Source organism: Mugil cephalus, chromosome 14 (assembly GCF_022458985.1).
Source record: "Mugil cephalus isolate CIBA_MC_2020 chromosome 14, CIBA_Mcephalus_1.1, whole genome shotgun sequence".
NCBI lineage: Eukaryota > Metazoa > Chordata > Actinopteri > Mugiliformes > Mugilidae > Mugil > Mugil cephalus.
Genome location: NC_061783.1, coordinates 25337197 through 25355271, shown reverse-complemented (window position 1 = coordinate 25355271; position 18075 = coordinate 25337197). Strand labels below are relative to the sequence as shown.

At 49.4% G+C, this 18075-nt stretch overlaps 3 protein-coding genes and 1 pseudogene across 4 annotated transcripts in view; all 4 read right to left on the bottom strand.

The window, feature by feature from the left end:
- LOC125019399 (atrial natriuretic peptide receptor 1-like) overlaps positions 1-2637 on the bottom strand; it is a 16924-nt gene extending 14287 nt beyond the window's left edge. The window contains exons 1-2 of the mRNA XM_047604156.1: positions 2330-2637; positions 1-57 (exon numbers count right to left, since the gene is read on the bottom strand). The exon at positions 1-57 is cut by the window's left edge and continues 680 nt beyond it. Coding sequence (XP_047460112.1) covers positions 1-29 — 29 coding nt within the window. The 5' untranslated portion in view covers positions 30-57; positions 2330-2637. The remainder of the gene's footprint in view (positions 58-2329) is intronic.
- Positions 2638-4187: 1550 nt separating this feature from the next.
- On the bottom strand, positions 4188-8060 carry LOC125019441 (oocyte zinc finger protein XlCOF6-like). Of its 2 annotated transcripts, none has more exons than XM_047604215.1 (2): positions 7744-8060; positions 4188-6545 (listed from the first exon to the last, which is right to left on the bottom strand). In XM_047604215.1, exons 1-2 carry the CDS (start codon positions 8036-8038, stop codon positions 4552-4554), a joined length of 2289 nt encoding a protein of 762 aa, XP_047460171.1. In that variant the 5' UTR covers positions 8039-8060; the 3' UTR covers positions 4188-4551. The 2 variants fall into 2 exon arrangements, with proteins under 2 accessions (XP_047460171.1, XP_047460172.1); XM_047604216.1 differs by having other exon boundaries at positions 4189-6545; positions 7731-7841.
- A 1384-nt stretch (positions 8061-9444) lies between these two features.
- LOC125019444 (zinc finger protein 135-like) lies at positions 9445-12467 on the bottom strand. The gene is made up of 3 exons (XM_047604217.1): positions 11911-12467; positions 9979-11446; positions 9445-9747 (listed from the first exon to the last, which is right to left on the bottom strand). Exons 1-2 carry the CDS (start codon positions 12302-12304, stop codon positions 10011-10013), a joined length of 1830 nt encoding a protein of 609 aa, XP_047460173.1. The 5' UTR covers positions 12305-12467; the 3' UTR covers positions 9445-9747; positions 9979-10010.
- Positions 12468-14245: 1778 nt separating this feature from the next.
- On the bottom strand, positions 14246-18074 carry LOC125019442 (annotated as a pseudogene).
- Between the last annotated feature and the right edge of the window lies 1 nt (position 18075).

Here is an 18075-nt window from a genome sequence, read left to right as displayed (position 1 = left end):
AGGAGCCAGGGGCGGGGCCAGGAAAGCATGATGACAACGATGAGCCTGTCAGACGAGCTGCAGGGAAAACACAGCACAGCATCGATTAACCCTCTGGAGTCACATGACTGGTTCAAGACCACGTAACATCAGGACTCTTCTCACTGACTTCAGACTGTAGATCAGGTTATAGCTAGTGTTTCTAAACCAAGTAAAACTAGACTGGTTCTAAATAACTGAGTCTTTTTCCATAAGGAGGTCGTCATGTTTGGTTCACGGAGGAAAACGCTAACAAGAGGAGAGAGCTAGCAGGAGGAGAGAGCTAGCAAGAGGAGAGAGCTAGCAGGAGCAGAGAGCTAGCAGGAGGAGAGAGCTAGCAGGAGGAGAGAGCTAGCAGGAGGAGAGAGCTAGCAGGAGGAGAGAGCTAGCCAGAGGAGAGAGCTAGCAGGAGGAGAGAGCTAGCAGGAGGAGAGAGCTAGCAGGAGGAGAGAGCTAGCAGGAGGAGAGAGCTAGCAGGAGGAGAGAGCTAACAGGAGGAGAGAGTTAACCAGCTACACATGATGGAAAGAAACACAACATGACAACCTTTCCTATTGGTGGAAACATGCATCCATCAACCAATCAGGACATGATGTGTCAATGGTTGCTGAGCAACAGTGAGAGTATTGATATGTTCCATTTACTGTGGAGCTGAATGACGTCACACCTGAGTTATCGGTGTTCCAGTTACACAAAACAACATGGACGCCTCCAGGGAAGCTCTCGGCTTCGTCCCAATATAACTTGGTGTGGTCAAAATTTACATTTTTTTTTTTTTCAATCTTGATATTGACTAATATTTTTACTATAACAATGAACTAAATTTAGACTGTTTAAGTTACACAAACTGTAAATGAACAGAGAACTTGAACCAACTCATGAGCTTTTTGGTGAAATCTACAAGACCACACGAGGCAGAAATTTATATATATATATATATATATATATATATATATAAAGATATTAAAAAAATAGTTTAATTAAATTGTTGAAAAAATCCAGTACTAATCCCAGTTTGCCATGATGGTGTTTGTCTCTGTTTTGTTTTTTCCAGGCTGTTGTTTTTAGCTGTTGTTAGCGCGACATGTGCTTGTTCCCTTATAACACATGAAAACTTAAATTACACTGTAACAGCATTTCAACATATGAACGCACCATATATTCAGTCTATGGAGACAGGAGACAGTTTGGAGACATTTAGACATTATTACTGGTTGGACACCTGATAGTTGTGGACATGGTCCTAAATAGTTTTAATGGAAATAGTTGTAAATAAGTAAATGTGTTGATCAGCTTTAGAAATGTCCAGGTTAGATTTACATTCTAAGTTCTAGAAATGTTTGGTTCAACATGTTTGTGGTTTTCTAACTTGTTCCTCCTGGTTCTGATGGTTCTGGTCTGGTTTTAGCTCCAACGTGTTCACACAGTTTGACAGAATGAAACAGGACCGAGGTGAAACAGAGTCAGACTCTGGGACCACTGGGTTAATCAGCCTTTCACAATAAAAGTCTTTAAATAGAATAATCTGGAACCCCTTCAGGAGCTGCTGGGAATTCTGGGCTCTCGGCCATTCTTTGTAGATGGGATCCATTAACTCCATGTGGACCCCATGTGTGTCTGGGGGCTACAGGTATGAGAGGGTCAGACCAATGAGAACAGGACGCGTTCAAGCTCCTCTGGGAAAACCAGCAGTCCTCTGAAACAGGTCCACGTGATGCGTTCAAAGACACTTCAGAGAAAACCTGCACAACATCAGCTCTGATTCTTGATGGTCCTTTGATGGTTATTTCAGTTTTACTTTGACCATTCGCCTTCAGATTATGATGATAATGATATTTCAGATGTCGGAGTATCTTTGAACACATCGTCATTCTGTTTAACATTAAGTAAATAGGTAGAATTAAAACAGTGTGTGTGCATTAGTTAGTGTGTATCTGTTAGTGTGTATCGGTTGGTGTGTATCGGTCGGTGTGTATCAGTCAGTGTGTATCAGTCAGTGTGTATCAGTCAGTGTGTATCGGTCGGTGTGTATCAGTCAGTGTGTATCAGTCAGTGTGTATCTGTTAGTGTGTATCAGTCGGTGTGTATCAGTCAGTGTGTATCAGTCAGTGTGTATTACATAATTGTTGGTGCTGGAGTCAACAACAGTTTTGTGTAAAATCAGGACCAGACTCGTGAGATCAGTTATTATCAGGTTGAAGGTTTTTCATGTTCATTAATGAATTTATTTCTTTTCTGATTCTTATTAAACTCAATCAAAGTCTCTTCTCTGCTCGCTCTGTCATTACCGATCGATCAGCTGATCACTCACCTCCGTTCTGCTCCGGTACCGGTACCGGGGCTCCGGTTCTTCACCTGCTCGGTTCTTCAGTCCGTCGCTTCCTGAGGCTCCATGCTCCAGTACCAGAAGACGAACCGACGTTTCCACAGCAACGCGGAAGAGAACACAACGAAGAAGAAGAAAAAGAAGAAGAACGGGGGCTCGAGCTCCGGTTCTTTCAGCGCGTTTCCGTTAAAAAACTCGCACCGACGCGCTCCCTGGTTGGAGCGGAGTGTGCGCAACTCTGTCCCCTTCAGCTGCACTGGGAAAATTCAATTACCGTGATGCAGGGGCGCGTGCACGCGCGTGCATGCGCCGTCCCTATTTCTGTGCCCCCTCACCTTCCCTCAGCCCCGCCCCCTGCCCACTGCTGGAAGCTGATTGGTCGACATTTTCATAGAAGCAAACAACTTGAATTATTTTTGTTCTGTCTGGTTCTGGTTTTACTGGATGTAAACAGAACCTAGAACACAGAACCTAGAACCTCCTTCATGCACTTTCTGCACAGGACGAGAGATGCTCAGACAGACGACTCATAAATCTGTGCTTTAATTGATTTAATGATGAACGTGGATCTATTGATCTTTGTCTGATAGAACCCACGTTCCTCTGGATGTGTTTTCATTTGTGATCATTGACTCGTGACCTCTCACCTCGTTAAGAGCTGCTCATTAACAAGCTGCTTAATGAAGGACACACACACACACACACACACACACACACACACACACAGGCTCATGACCTGTTGTGTGTGTGTGTGTTTTAACAGGATACACCCGGTGGACGAGGAAGTCACTCAGTAACAACCCCCCCACCACCTCTTCCTGGAAATGACACACACACACACACACACACACACACTCTCCCCCTCTCTCTCTGTGTGTGTGTGTGTGTGTGTGTGTGTGTTAATGAAAACACTGGTTTGTCCTGCAAACTTTGAATCGATTGGCTCCATTGATCAGGGGGAGGAGCTTAAAGTGCTGCTGATGATCAGTGATGTTCAAGGTAGAAATGCTAAGCTATGAATGCTAAGCTATGAATGCTAAGCTATAAACTCTATGCTCTGAATGCTAAGCTATGAATGCTAAGGTATAGACTCTAAATTATAAATGCTAAGCTATCAATGCTATTCTAGGTTTAAACCTGTTGAATTAAATGACATCATCCAATCAGATGAGATGTCAACAACAAACAGCTGATTTCAAAGTAAACAATAAAACTGAAAACCTGATAAACTCTAATGAGTCGTGGACACTGGTCTCTGTCTCCTTTACCTCTAAATAAATTTACAACAATAGTGACATCTGCTGGAAACGTCCTCTGTGACCCCAGCTCCTCCTGGTCCTCCGCTGATCCTGGTCCTCTACTGATCCTGGTCCCCCCTGGTCCTGGTCCTCTACTGATCCTGGTCCCCCCTGGTCCTGGTCCCCCCTGGTCCTGGTCCTCTACTGATCCTGGTCCTCGGCTGATCCTGGTCCCCCCTGGTCCTGGTCCTCTACTGATCCTGGTCCCCCCTGGTCCTGGTCCTCTACTGATCCTGGTCCTCTACTGATCCTGGTCCCCCCTGGTCCTGGTCCTCTACTGATCCTGGTCCTCTACTGATCCTGGTCCCCCCTGGTCCTGGTCCTCTACTGATCCTGGTCCTCTACTGATCCTGGTCCCCCCTGGTCCTGGTCCTCTACTGATCCTGGTCCTCTACTGATCCTGGTCCCCCCTGGTCCTGGTCCTCTACTGATCCTGGTCCTCTACTGATCCTGGTCCTCTACTGATCCTGGTCCCCCCTGGTCCTGGTCCTCTACTGATCCTGGTCCCCCCTGGTCCTGGTCCTCTACTGATCCTGGTCCTCTACTGATCCTGGTCCCCCCTGGTCCTGGTCCTCTACTGATCCTGGTCCCCCCTGGTTCTCCCCCAGTGATTAATGAACCGTTTGGATCTTATTAATAACAAACATAAGCCGATAAGAACGATGTTGTCTTTTACATCCACCAGTTTATTTCAGTCTTTTAAATAAAGTCTGGACCTGATTTAGACCTGATTTAAAGGAAGCGTCACAGAAAACCTGGAGCTCCTTCCAGGAACGTTCCAGAAGAACTGGACTCATTCAGGGACCATATTAAATCATTTCGTTCTCCAGGACTTTAAATGACCTAACAGTGTTTTAATTTAGTGTCTGGTCTCCGTGGAAACCTGTGGTGTCTCTGACGACGTCGCTGTCAGAGCTGCATGAAGTCTGGCTGCCGGCCGTCCTGCCTCCTGATTGGCTCCTCGCCGTCCCGGTGGACCTTCATGTGGACGTCTCTGGAGCGTTTCTCCTGGTAGCTCTTCCCACACACCAGGCAGCTGAACGGTTTCTCGCCGCTGTGCGTCAGGAGGTGTTTCTTGAGGTCGTTCTTGGTGACGAAGGCTTTGCAGCAGGAGCTGCAGCTGAACGGCCGCTCCTTCCTGTGGAAGCGGACGTGGGTGTCCAGGTAGCCTTTGGTGCTGAAGCTCTTGCTGCAGAGGCTGCAGCTGTGCGGTTTCTCCCCGGTGTGAGTCAGCATGTGCGCTCTCAGTCCTCCCACCTGCCTGAAGGTTTTCCCACAGATGCGGCACAGGAACGGTTTCTCGCCGGTGTGGATCCTCTTGTGGACCAGCAGGACGTGAACTGAGGCCAGGCTCTTCCCGCAGGTCTCGCAGGAGACCCTGCTGGCTGGTTTGTCCCCGGAGTGGTTCTTGATGTGCGTCATCAGAGCGCCATTATCCAGGAACGTCTTCCCGCAGAACTCGCAGATGTAGGGTCTCTCTCCGCTGTGGATCCTCTTGTGGCGCCGCAGGGCGCCGGGCCGTGGGAAGGACTTACCGCAGACACTGCAGGGGTACGGTTTCACCCCAGTGTGGCTTCGCATGTGGGTCTCGATGTTTTGGTAGGATTTACCGCAGACGTGACAGATTTTCCCGGCATCTCTGTGGGTCAATAGGTGGTTGGCGAGTGTCTCTGAACTCAGCGCTTGACCACAGACGCCGCAGACGGACTCTGTGGAGTGATTCTTGGCGTGTTTCATCAGACTGTCTTTGTTCTGGAGAGACTCGCCGCAGACTTTACAGCAGAGGGTCGAGGGCAGCGATACCTCGGCTCCCAGGCTCTGAGAGTCCTCTGGAGGCTCCGTGTCCTCCTGGACGTCCCAGCAGTGACTCTTGCTGTGTGTCTTCAGGGCGCTGCTCTCGATGAAGGCCTTCCCACAGCGCTGGCAGACGTGCGGCCGTTCGCCGCTGTGGATCTTCTTGTGACGCCGCAGCGCTCCGGCTCGGGGGAAGCGTTTGCCACAGACGCTGCAGTGGTACGGTTTCACTCCGGTGTGGCTCCTCATGTGAGTCTCCATGTTCTGGAACATCTTCCCGCAGATGTCACACGTCCCGCCGGTCTCTCTGTGGGACTGCAGGTGAGTCACTAGGTCGACAGGTGAGTCCAGCTGCTGTCCACAGACGCCGCAGATGCTCGGAGAGTCTCTGCAATGAGTTTCAGCGTGTTTCCTCAAGAAGCCACGGCTGTGGAAGGAGTCGCCACAGACTCTGCAGCAAGACGCCGGTTCAGTATCTGTCTTTGGCTTCATCACGTCCATCGGCTTGTCCTCTGATCCGGCGCCGTCCTCGTGTGTCCTCAGGTGCTCGTGGAGACGCTGGGTGTGGGGGAAGCTGAGTCCACAGACGGGGCAGGTGTCGGGGCTCCTGCTGTGGATCTTCTTGTGCCTCCTCAGAGCTCCGGCTCGGGGGAAGCTCTTGTTGCAGGTGTTGCAGTTGAACGGTTTGACTCCGGTGTGTCTCCTCATGTGTGTCTCCATGTTCTGAAACGTCTTCCCGCAGACGTCACAGGTTCCACCCACGGTTTCTCTGTGAGATCTAAGGTGGTCCAACAAACTATCTGAGGACTCGAATCTCTGTCCACACACTCCACAGAGACGCTCGGAGTCGCCCGAGTGCTTCTCCACGTGTTTCACCAGATCTGCGCGGTGACGGAAAGTTTTCCCGCAGACACCACAGCGCTGTCCAGCGCGCCGCCGTCCTCCGGCCGCCATGTCCTTCTCCTGGTCACTTTCTCTCCAGTCGGTGTCTGTCTCGGCTGCAGAGACATCTGAGGAGGCGGGGCTTGGTGGGGCCGATGGCAGGGGGGTGGAGTCTGACGGAAAGGGGAGGGGCTGTTCAGTGGCCGCCGACCTGAGAGAGAATGAGTCTGGAAGGAGAGAAAAGTTTAAAGTAAAAACATGGATCAGTTCATCAGGTTTCTCTGTTTCCTGATCGAGACGTTTTCAGTCATGAATCTGAATCCAAGCAGGAAGAGATCGGCCACTTCATTAGGAACAGTAGTGTAACGGAGTCAGAGCAGCTCTCACACGATTGTTTCATTAGTCACAGTTTGTTTAATGTCATTAAACTCTGCAGACAAAGGCGCTGACAGCCCAGTAATTATTGTGGATTATTATCTTAGTTTAATTTCTTAGTGTTTTTTTTATGTTATTATGTTTTTTCGTGATTAGCATGTGATTAGCATGTTTTTTTGTTTTAGCTCTGCAGTGAGAGCAGCTCAGGAGGTTATAGTGAGAATAACTAGACTCTCCTGCTGGGAATGAACAGCCAGTGGTTTGGTTTCTCTTTGGTCGTGATTAATCCTCCTATTACCACATTTACGCTTTTTATCTTTGGACTCAGCTTGACCCCAGAAAATTTATATATCTATCTATAACTCTCTAACAATTATTACATCTATTACCAAGAATAATATATATTATGTTGGGGTCAGTGTCTGTGTCCACATTAAATAAGGAAAAGATGTTAAACAGTGAATGGGGTCCTTTCCTTTCATTCCTCTCTCTGATTCATTGGTACCAGTTCATTTATGAAACCAGACCTGGTAAAACCTGGTCTGCGTCCTGTCCCTGTTTCCAACCCTACGGCTCCAACACACCGACCTCAGCCTAAGTTCCTGTAACTCACTTACACGTCTTATGGTCGTTTCTTATTTCGTTTCATTTCATTCATTTCTCTCTCTGTGTGTGTTCTTTATTCATCCATCCATCACTTCTGTTCCTGTTCTTAATCCCTGGATGTTTTTACGTCGTGTTCTCCTGTTCAGGCTCTGGAGTAACTTCACTGACCTCTTCAAATCTAAACTTAAAACTTATTTATTTAGAATTACACATTCATTGTATTTTATGAATTTAATCTCGTAATGAATTGTGCAGCTGCTTATGTGTTTCTCTCTGCGTGTCAGGTCAAACTCAGCTGAATAAATGATGGTGAAATAGAATAAATACAGTTCATGAAGCCAACGTCATTCAGATGAGACTGACTTTACTGTTGAACCTAATGGTTTGAACGGGACTCGGGTCAGTGAGTCCCGGTCCTCTGACTGACTGACCTCCGGTTCTCACCTGTCCGGTTCAGTCGGACCTCCGGACTCTGCACCGCCTCCAGGAGGCGCCGGTTCTCCTCCACCTCCCGCTGCAGGAGACCGACGACCCGCCGCGACGCCTCCGTCAGAAGCTCGGTGAGCAGCGGCCGCAGCAGCTGCAGCGACCCGGACCCGGACCCGGACCCGGACCCGGACCCTCCGCTCCGCTTCTCCAGCTCAGCCAAGATCTCCTCCCCGACCCGGGTCAGCAGCTCCGACACGGAGTCCGCCAGGACCCGGAGCCTGCAGACCGGCGGGGCTTCCGCCACAGACATCCCGGCTCACAGCTGCGTCCTCCGGCCACGAGGAACAGGACGACAGTTCGGGTCAGGCACCGAGAGTCGCATCCGGGACGGAGGGGTCCGTGATCCCGGTGGACCGGAGGGGTCCCGGTGGATCCCGGTGGAGCGGCTGTCGATGCTGCAGCTCCAGCTGCCTCCAGAAACCCCGCAGCCTCCTCAGACAATCTCCGGCTTCAGCCCAGAGCATCAAACTCTCAGCAAACACTTCAGCGTCCACATCCACCTTGTGAAATGTTCCCGTGTCTTTATTCTGTCAGTAATATTGTGTGTGTTGTTTATCTCGTCTGTTAGATATTGTTGGTTTTAAATTTTCTTATTTTTTTATTGCACTTTTAAATCCCACTGAGTATGAAGAACTACGACCTCAGTTTCGTTGTATTTTGTTTAAAGATAAAGTGATTTTCCTTGTGGGAGGTGAAGGTCTCTGAGTCTGAGGAGGTGGAGACGCTGGTGGGTGTATGAAGGTAAAGCAAAATCATCTTTAATACTTGAACTACAAGTTTATACATATATATATATATATATACATATATAGAACCTGCTGGTGTGAAGCTGTCAATCATCTGTGGAGGAGAAGCTCATCAGATCCACCTACAGGGGGCGCTACAAACCTGAGGCAGGAGACTCCCCCTGACTGGTTGATCCAGGACTCCTTCACACTCAGAGTGTTTACATGCAGAGTTTAATGGAGCTTTGCTCTAAACTCTACTTTCTGACTACAGTCCATGTCCCAGTTTACATGCAGCGGAGAAAATCTAATAACTGTTCTCCTCCTCCACACTAGGGGGCGACACGTGTCTTTTCAGCGGGTTAATACCACGTTAATACGGCCCGATTTCTGGTTGATCTATTACGTGATATAATAAACTAGAGTCGTTCATGTGTCAGACATTTAAACAACAACCAGACGGATAATAGAACATTTTTAATCTTGTACGTAATGTTCGCGTTGATTCTGGTGCAGGTAAGATCCGCGCTGTCCCTCAGACGCCTCCGTTTCTCTTCTTCTTCTTCTGTGATCGGCTTCTTGGACGTGTTTGTTCCGGGGTCACGCGCCAGCGCAGCGGTGGTGGAGCATGCGCACACGCATCATGCGATGAAAACTCAGATTCAGTCACATTATCTGTGCGTCTCTATCAGATAATGAGAACTCTGATTTTAATCGGAGTAACGTGTTCACATGAACTTAAATTCTCCTGTTAGAGTCCGATTAAGGTAATAACTAGTTTTTATCACGTGCATGTAAACGCACTGACTGATCAGCTGAGTCTCACCACCCGCTTTCATCTCTCGTGTGACGTCATCAGCTACGTCAGCTGTGACGAGCAGATTCTACGTGTTTAGAAATGAACTGATCAGGTTGACGGACTGAAAACTAGTTTGTTTAATCTTTGATTTTATTCTTCACAGCTGATCAACGATCAGATGCTTTAAAGGAAACAAACTCGGTCACAACGAACACGTTTATTGATCACAAACAACCTGAGACGATCAATAACTGTCGTCCAATCAGAGCAGAGAACCGGTTCTGGAGCATTTAGAAACGACTGAGTAGTTTTGTTCTGCAGTCAACAGAGTCTCTACCGGCAGTCTGGTCCTGGTCCTGGTTCTGGTCCTGGTCCTGGTCCTGGTTCTGGTTCCTCCCAGTCCTGGCTCTTACCCTAGCTCTGTATCTGGTCCTGGTCCTGGTCCTGGTTCTGGTTCCTCCCAGTCCTGGCTCTTACCCTAGCTATGTATCTGTTCCTGGTCCTGGTTCTGGTCCTGGTCCTGGTCCTGGTCCTGGTTCTGGTTCCTCCCAGTCCTGGCTCTTACCCTAGCTATGTATCTGTTCCTGGTCCTGGTTCTGGTCCTAGCTCTGTATCTGGTCCAGGTTCTGTCCCTGGTCTTGATTCTGGTGTCTGGTTTCAGTCCTGGTCCTGGTTCTGGTTCTGGTCCTGGTCCTGGTCTACAGCTGGATAAATCCTGAGTAGAAGTCGTCTGTCCCCTGTGGTTCTGCTCGGTGTTTGTCCGGGCCGGGGTCCTGGCTGCCGCCTAAGTGGACCTTCAGGTGTCCGTTGAGGGAGCGTTTGGCCTGAAAGCTCTTCCCGCAGACGGGGCAGCTGTACGGTTTCTCCCCGGTGTGAATGAGCATGTGTCTCTTCAGGTCCACGTCCTGCATGAAGCCTTTGCCGCAGACCTGACACAGGAAGCGACGCTCCTTGTTGTGGAAGCGCACGTGAATGTCCAGAGTCTGTTTCTGGGTGAAACCTTTGCCACAGAGGCTGCAGGAAAACGCCCGCTCGCCCGTGTGGATCTTCAGGTGCGTCTTCAGGTTTCCGCTCTGGTTGAAGGCTTTGCCGCAGAAGGTGCAGGTGTAGGGTTTCTCCCCGGTGTGGATCCTCAGGTGCATCTGCAGCGCCGACTGTCCCGGGAAGCACTTCCCACAGACGTGGCAGGTGCTGCTGGCCTCGCGGTGCGAGCGCAGGTGTGAGGCCAGGCTGTCGGCGGACTCGTACTGGTGTCCGCACAGTCCACAGCAGCGGTCCGGCCCCTGCAGGTGAGTCTCCACGTGCTTCATCAGGAACGCCTTCCTGTCGAAGGCGTCGCCGCACACTTTGCAGCAGAAGGACGGCGCCGAGCTGCGGAACCTCTTGTGTTTGTGGGCGGCGCCGTTCTCGTGCGTGGTCATGTGACGCAGGAGGCTGCGGCGCTTCCTGAACTCCTGGCTGCAGACGCTGCAGGTGTGAATCCCTCCGCCGCGGTGCTCGTCCATGTGGCGCTGCAGCGACGTCAGGTGGCAGAAGGCGCGGCTGCACTCGCTGCACTGGTACGGTTTCTCTGCCGCATGCACCTGCAGGTGAGACGTCAGGTTTCCTTTCTGGCTGAACTTCTTGCCGCAGACGTGGCAGCTGTGTGGTTTCTCTCCGGTGTGCAGCCGGACGTGAAGGTCCCGCGCCAGGATGGAGTGAAAGGTTTTCCCGCAGAAGGAGCAGGTCTTGCTGCTCTGCTGGTGAGTCTGGAGGTGAAGCTTTAGTCCGTCTGACGTGTCCAAGCGTTCGCCGCAGAAACCGCAGCGACAGTCGGGGTCGGAGGCGCAGACGTGCAGCACGTGTTTGAGGAGGAATCCTTTTCCCTGAAGGACTCGTCCGCAGACGAAGCAGCTGAAGCTTTGAGCCGGACTCGACCGTTTCCGCTTCCTCCTGACGGCGAGCGGAGTCTGACCGCGCCGCGTCTTTCTCACGGGTCCGACCGGCCGCCGGCGCTCCGCCCAGTCGCTGTCCTGGTCGCTGCTCGCCGAGATGGGCGGGATGTCCGGCGGGGAGGACGCGTCGCTGTCAACGTGGTCGTGGTCAGACGGGTTCAGGTCGATCGGAGGATGAAGGTTTGAGATGTTCAGAGACTCTGAGGAGACAGAAAATCAGTCGACCAATCAGCAGGAAGACAACAAGACGCTGAATAAATCTGATTTATCATCTGTCCCCGTCCTCCAGAGTAAATGATGTTCTACTTCCTGTTTCTAGTCCACTAACGTTTACTAAATATTGTCCATGTGCTATAAACCAGCCTGTCCCGTCCCTCTTATGTCCCTCTTATGTCCCTCTGTCTGTTCTCCAGCTCTAAGTTCTGACTGAACCTCTGGTTGATGGTGAACTGGATTTAGTTGATCTGGACCTGAACATGTGGAATGAAAAGAAAGTTGAATCTGATCTAATCTGATCACGTCTAATCTAACGTTTACCTTGTGTGAGATTATTATATATTTTTTTATCACTGGCTGCAGGAACTAAAATACATTTCACTGACCATGCGACAAATAAACCTTTATCTTGTGTGACTTCATCTCATCTCGCCATCATCATCATCACCTTGAGCGTCTTGTCCATCTCGGCTGGAGAGGCTTTTATTGTGAAGGCCAGCGGAGGTGCGCTCGCTGCTGTCTCCGGGTCCTCCCGGCGAGCTGAGCGGGGCCTGAGCGGCTCTGTGCAGCCGGACTTGGGGCTTCAGCACGGCATCGAGCAGCCTCCTCTGGCGGCAGATCTCCCGCTCGGATCGCTCCACTCGGTCTTCGTACTCCGCCACGGTCTCCTCGAACAGACCGACGATCTCCTCCGCAGCCGCCGCCAGCCGCTCGGTGAGCAGCGCCCTCAGCGCCGCGAGCTCCGCCGCTTCTTCTCCTTCCTCCAGCCGCAGCAGAAAGTCTTCAGCGGCGGCGCTCATCCGCTGGTGGACCGACGCCCGCAGCAGCTGCACGGCGCACATTCTGCGGCTTCTCCGCACGCAGCCGGTGCGGAGCAGCGCGCAGAACAAAGAGAAACACGCTCCCGGAGGCGCCAACAGCGCCCCCCGCTGGACTGGAGGAGCCGAGGAGAGGACTGGAAGGGACAGGACACCTGGACCAGGAGGGGGGACCAGGAGGGACCAGGAGGGACCAGGTGAGATCAGGGGGACCAGGAGGGACCAGGTGAGATCAGGGGGACCAGGGGGACCAGGAGGGACCAGGAGGGACCAGGTGAGATCAGGGGGACCAGGGGGGACCAGGAGGGACCAGGAGGACCAGGAGGACCAGGAGGGGGGACCAGGAGGGACCAGGAGGGACCAGGTGAGATCAGGGGGACCAGGAGGGACCAGGAGGGACCAGGTGAAATTAGGGGGGACCAGGTGAGATCAGGGGGACCAGGAGGGACCAGGTGAGATCAGGGGGACCAGGGGGACCAGGAGGGACCAGGAGGGACCAGGTGAGATCAGGGGGACCAGGAGGGGACCAGGAGGGACCAGGTGAGACCGTGGAAGAGGAAGAAAAGAAGCTTCTAACTAAATCTGTGATATTTACACGAGTTCATGTATTTGTACCAGTTGTTCATTAATTTGCTCAAAGAAATAAATAAATGAATGATCAACTACATCAACATGTTTTATTTATTCAGATGTTTCCTGAGTGACTGAACTAGTCTGAACAGTGAATCATTTAAATACTGGTTTATATCTGGTATTTGTTAACGTGTGTTTTCTGTTGCTCCAAGTTTTATGACTAAAATCTTTTGGAAACTTTCTTTAAAATAAAAGTTGTTGTTTGAATAAACGTTCATGTTAAAAATCAGCGTTTACTCGCTGACCGGGAGCTAGCTTAAAGCTGTTTTTTTTTGTTTGTTTGTTTGTTGCTGTGACCCAGAAGAGATCACAAAAGGTTAAAAACAGAAAAAGTTTTTTACATTTATTGTCATTTGAAACAGGACACAAGTGATTTTCTGTGATCAGCATCTTTAATCTGTTCCAACACGTAATGATTTAAAAATATAGAAATAAAACATGTCAGATCTTTTCTTCAGCCTCTAGTTGATCAGATAAATCTTCCCGTCAGTAAAAACAAGGCGATCGTCTCTAAAGATGATGAATCCTCCTCAGCATGTTGCTCCCAGGGAGGCGGGGCTCAGGGAGGCGGGGCTCAGAGAGGCCACGCCCCTTCATTCTGCAGAACTTTAATTAATTCAGGAAACATTTGTTATGAATGAAAATAGTTTTAGTTGCAGGCTGTGAACATGTTGATTTATCAACGTTTTCGTCAGTATTTTCTGGATCAATCGATCGTTTGTTAAAAGTCTGAAATGATTAAAAGCATCAAACTAATTCAAACATTTAAATGTCTTTTCCTGTGATAATATTAAAGTTCAGCAGAATCAACTTTTAGTGAGAAACAATTTGTTTTCTCGAGTAGAAATCCACAGCGTCCTGCAGCCTCTGATCTCTCAGCGTTTCATGGAGTTAATGAGTGAATGAGTGAATGAATGAGTGAATGAATGAATGAGTGAATGGATGAATGAATGGATGAATGAATGAATGAGTGAATGGATGGATGAATGAATGAGTGAACGAATGAATGAATGAATGAGTGAATGAATGAATGAGTGAACGAATGAATGAATGAATGAATGAATGAATGAATGAATGAATGAATGAATGAGTGAATGAGTGAATGAATGAATGAGTGAATGGATGAATGAGTGAATGAATGAATGAATGAGTGAATGGATGAATGAGTGAATGAATGAATGAATGAGAATGAATGATGGGAGTGAGATGAATGAATGAATGAGTGATGTATGAATGAATGAGTGAATGGATGAATGAATGAATGGTGATGACATGAAGAGTGAAGCGCTGTGGTGGACGGACAGGAGGTGTCACTAGACCCTGTGGTGAGCAGCAGGGGGCGCCGTGGCTCTGGATTGAGCAGCAGGGGGCGCTGTGGGGGCTGAGCAGCAGGGGGCGCTGTGGCTCTGGGCTGCAGGTCACAGCTGGATGAAGTCGGCGTGAACTCCTTCCTGTCGTTTCTGGTTGGGAGTCACAGCGGCCGAGTCTTTGGCCCCTTGTTCTCCAGCGTGAACCTTCATGTGTGAGTCCACCGACCGTTTCTCCTGGTACTTCTTGCCGCACACGCGGCAGCTGTACGGTTTCTCCCCAGTGTGCGTCAGCATGTGTCTCTTCAGGTCGATCTTCTGGACGAAGCCTTTGCTGCAGAGCTGGCAGCTGAACGATTTGTCCTTCTTGTGGAACCTCTCATGCGTCTCCAGCGAGATCTTCTGGCGGAACCTCTTCCCACAGAGGCTGCAGATGAACGGCTTCTCTCCCGTGTGGATCCTCATGTGAGAGTCCAGGTTTCCGATCTGCCTGAAGTTCTTCCCGCAGACCCGGCAGGTGTAGGGCTTCCCCCCGTGTGGATCCGCTTGTGCACATCCAGATGTTGGCTCATGGTGAACTTCTTGTCACAGACCTCGCAGGAGTAGATCCTGGGTTTGCCGCCCGTGTGGCTCTTGATGTGTCTCTTCAGGATGGCGTTTTCTATGAACGTCTTCCCGCAGAACTCGCAGATGTACGGTCTCTCTCCGGCGTGCAGCTTCATGTGTCTCTCCAGGGAGCCTTTCCTGGGGAAGTCTTTCCCGCAGTCTTTGCACCTGAAGGGTTTCTGGCCCGTGTGCATCCTCATGTGGATCTCCATGTCCCTGAAGCTGACGCCGCAGATGTCGCAGATCCTGCTGGTTTCTCTGTGACTCTGGATGTGGAGCTGCAGACTCTCCGAGGACTCGGCCTGCTCCCCACAGACGCCGCAGAGGAAATCTGGACTATTTAAATGCGTCTCCGCGTGGCGCACAAAGTTCCCCTTGTTGTGGAAGGCGCTGCCGCAGACCTTGCAGCAGTGGGAAGGACTCAGGCTGGGTTTCCTGCGTCTGGTCCTGACGGCGGGCGGCTGCTCCGACTCGTGGCTGCGCATGTGTTGCCTCAGCTCGACGCTTTTTGCGAATGCTTTGTCGCAGACGTGGCAGTGGAAAGGCGTCTGTCCGTCGTGGGCCTTCATGTGTCGCTCCAGGGAGCCGGCGTGGCTGAACTCTCGGCTGCAGACGCTGCATCTGAACGGCTTCTCGGCCGAGTGGGTCCTCATGTGCGTCACCATGTTGCCTTTCTGGTTGAAGCCTTTCCCGCACACGTGGCAGCTGAAGGGTTTCTCTCCGGTGTGCAGCCTCCGGTGCGTCTCCTGAGCTCGTATCGACGGGAACTTTTTTCCACAGATGTCGCAGGTCCGGCTGCTGTCGCGGTGAGTCTGAAGGTGCAGCCTCAGGCCGTCGCTGGACTCCAGACGTTCACCGCACAAACCGCACACACAGTCGTTCTCCTTCCAGTGTTTCTCTACATGTTTCATCAAGAAGCCCGTCCGGTCAAAGCATTTCCCACAGAGTCTGCAGCAGTGAGACGCCGTTTCCTCCTCCTCCTCCTCCTCCTCCTCCTCCTCCTCCCTGGATGCATAGTTCGGTTTGGACGTGGACTCTTTGGACGAGGTGCCAGGCAGAGTCTCCTTGAGTCGGTCGTCCGGCTTCAGACCTTTTTTATTCGAGTGACTCCTGAGACCGACGGAGAGACACAGCTCTGCAGAGAAAACAGAAACGTTTCTTAAAGCTTATTCTGGATCTGCACACGCTCAGTTCAGCACGAGCCTCAGACAGTATGAGCTCCTGTCTCTGATTGGCTGGATTCACTCTAAAAAAACCAGCAAAGATCACAGGTCTCTGATGAACACGTCATCATTACCCTCAGATTCCAGATCAGATGATTCAGGTTCAATGTTAACAAACATAAAATGACAACATCCTGTTTTCAGTTTCAAGTTTTATTGATAAAGTGACAAGTTTCTGTCCAAATAAACTTCCTCTGACTGAAAATGACCAATAAATAGCTTCTACCCTGAATACATCAAATCACTCACAACTTCAACCCCCCCCCCCCACACACACACACACACACACACATTATATTATTATATTTATGCTTCATGCTGACCCTATTCCACCGTCAATACACACATTTGCACTAACACAGATACAAGGTGCGCTGTTTGATGCTGTAGTTTGATTGTTTACTATTTTCTCCAGTTCCATTCATTCCTGTGCTACTGGTGCTTTTATTGTATATATTGTATTTTATTGTGTGTAGCTGCTATAGTTTTTTATCTTCATGATCAAAAGCTCTTCCTGTCATTCTGTCCAGGTTTTTTCTTTAATGTTTTATTTATTCCGTGTCTTATACTTGTAGTTTTAATGGTTTTAAACCCTGTCTTACTGGAACCAGGCGTCCTGGTTATTCCCTTCTCTGCCTCCTGTTTCATGTCTGGCTTCACTGTCCATTAAAGGCTAAAAGCCTAAAATATATATATATATATATATTATGTTTCAGGTCAATTTGACCCCATTCAAAGATTTAAAGTCTCTAAATATATGATTAACATGTATTGTGTAATAATATATCATGTGTTATTCTTGATAAGTTTTTGTACCAAATGCTGTAGAGAAGAAGAATATGAACTGAAGGATGAAGCCACTTAAACACGTCTCTTTCTAATGTAAAGTCAGTCAGTGGTTCTATGGGATCTGTATGTTTCTCTATGGATGTTCTGGTTGGACACGTGGGTTCCTTTATTTAAGGAACTATTTAGTTAATCAACAAGCAACATAAAGTACCTGGGATGTATTTATTCTTTTAACTACGATCATGTTTTGTAGGTTTAAACTGCTGGAATAAAAAGTGTTGTTAGATTTGAAGGGAGGTTCAAAGACCTGAAAACTGTTTCTATGACAATAAAAACTTCTTGTTCTCATTCTAAATGACTGTGTTAACCGCAGGTAAAAGCTAAACCCTTCGGTGTCTCCTGGTCCACAGACCTGCTGCTGAGGCCCCGGGTCAGAACCGCCCGTGGACCCGGACACTGACCTCTTCCCCCGGACTCCTGCGCTGCCCTCTCGGCCGCTCTGCCCGCTTCAAACGCGATGAGGATGAGATCCACGGCCGCGGCGATGCGCTCCGTCACCAGCGCCCGCAGCTCCGGCAGCTCCGCGCGGCTCCGCTCCTGCAGCAGCCGGTGAATCTCCACGGAAGCCGCCGCCAGGTGCTGCTCGATGGCGGCCTTCAGGCTGCGGCTCCCCGCTCGCTTTTTGGACATTTTCTGCTTTTCCTCGGAACAAAGAGCAGGATGTAAACAATGCGAGGACACTTCCGGGATCTGAAGCTCAGCGTCGTGACGTTGTTACGTACAGACGCTGACGTCGCCTTTAATTTAATAAACATCCATCTACCTAACAAACTTATTACCTGAGTCTTTATAAAGTTGATATATATATATATTTATATATATTAACTTTATTAATTATTTATTTGTTATTGTTACTGATGATTAGTGTATCTGCTTTGTGTATATGTCATTTCGCTGAATGTATAATCAGATTAATAATATAGAATAGTTTCTCTTTGGCAGATGGATCGTCAGTGCAGCCAAACAATGTTCAAAAAGAAAGAAATATGGTGCAATAAAGTAGAAATCAAGTTGCAGATAACTTCCCAGAATTTGGTGGAGAAAGTACAAGTCGAGAAAGAGATGTTTACATCTAGATCTTTTTTGAATCGTTGTAAAAAAATAAATAAATAAATAAAATAAAATAAAATAAAATAAAATAAAATGAAATGAAATGTTTACAGAAAAGCGGCGAATT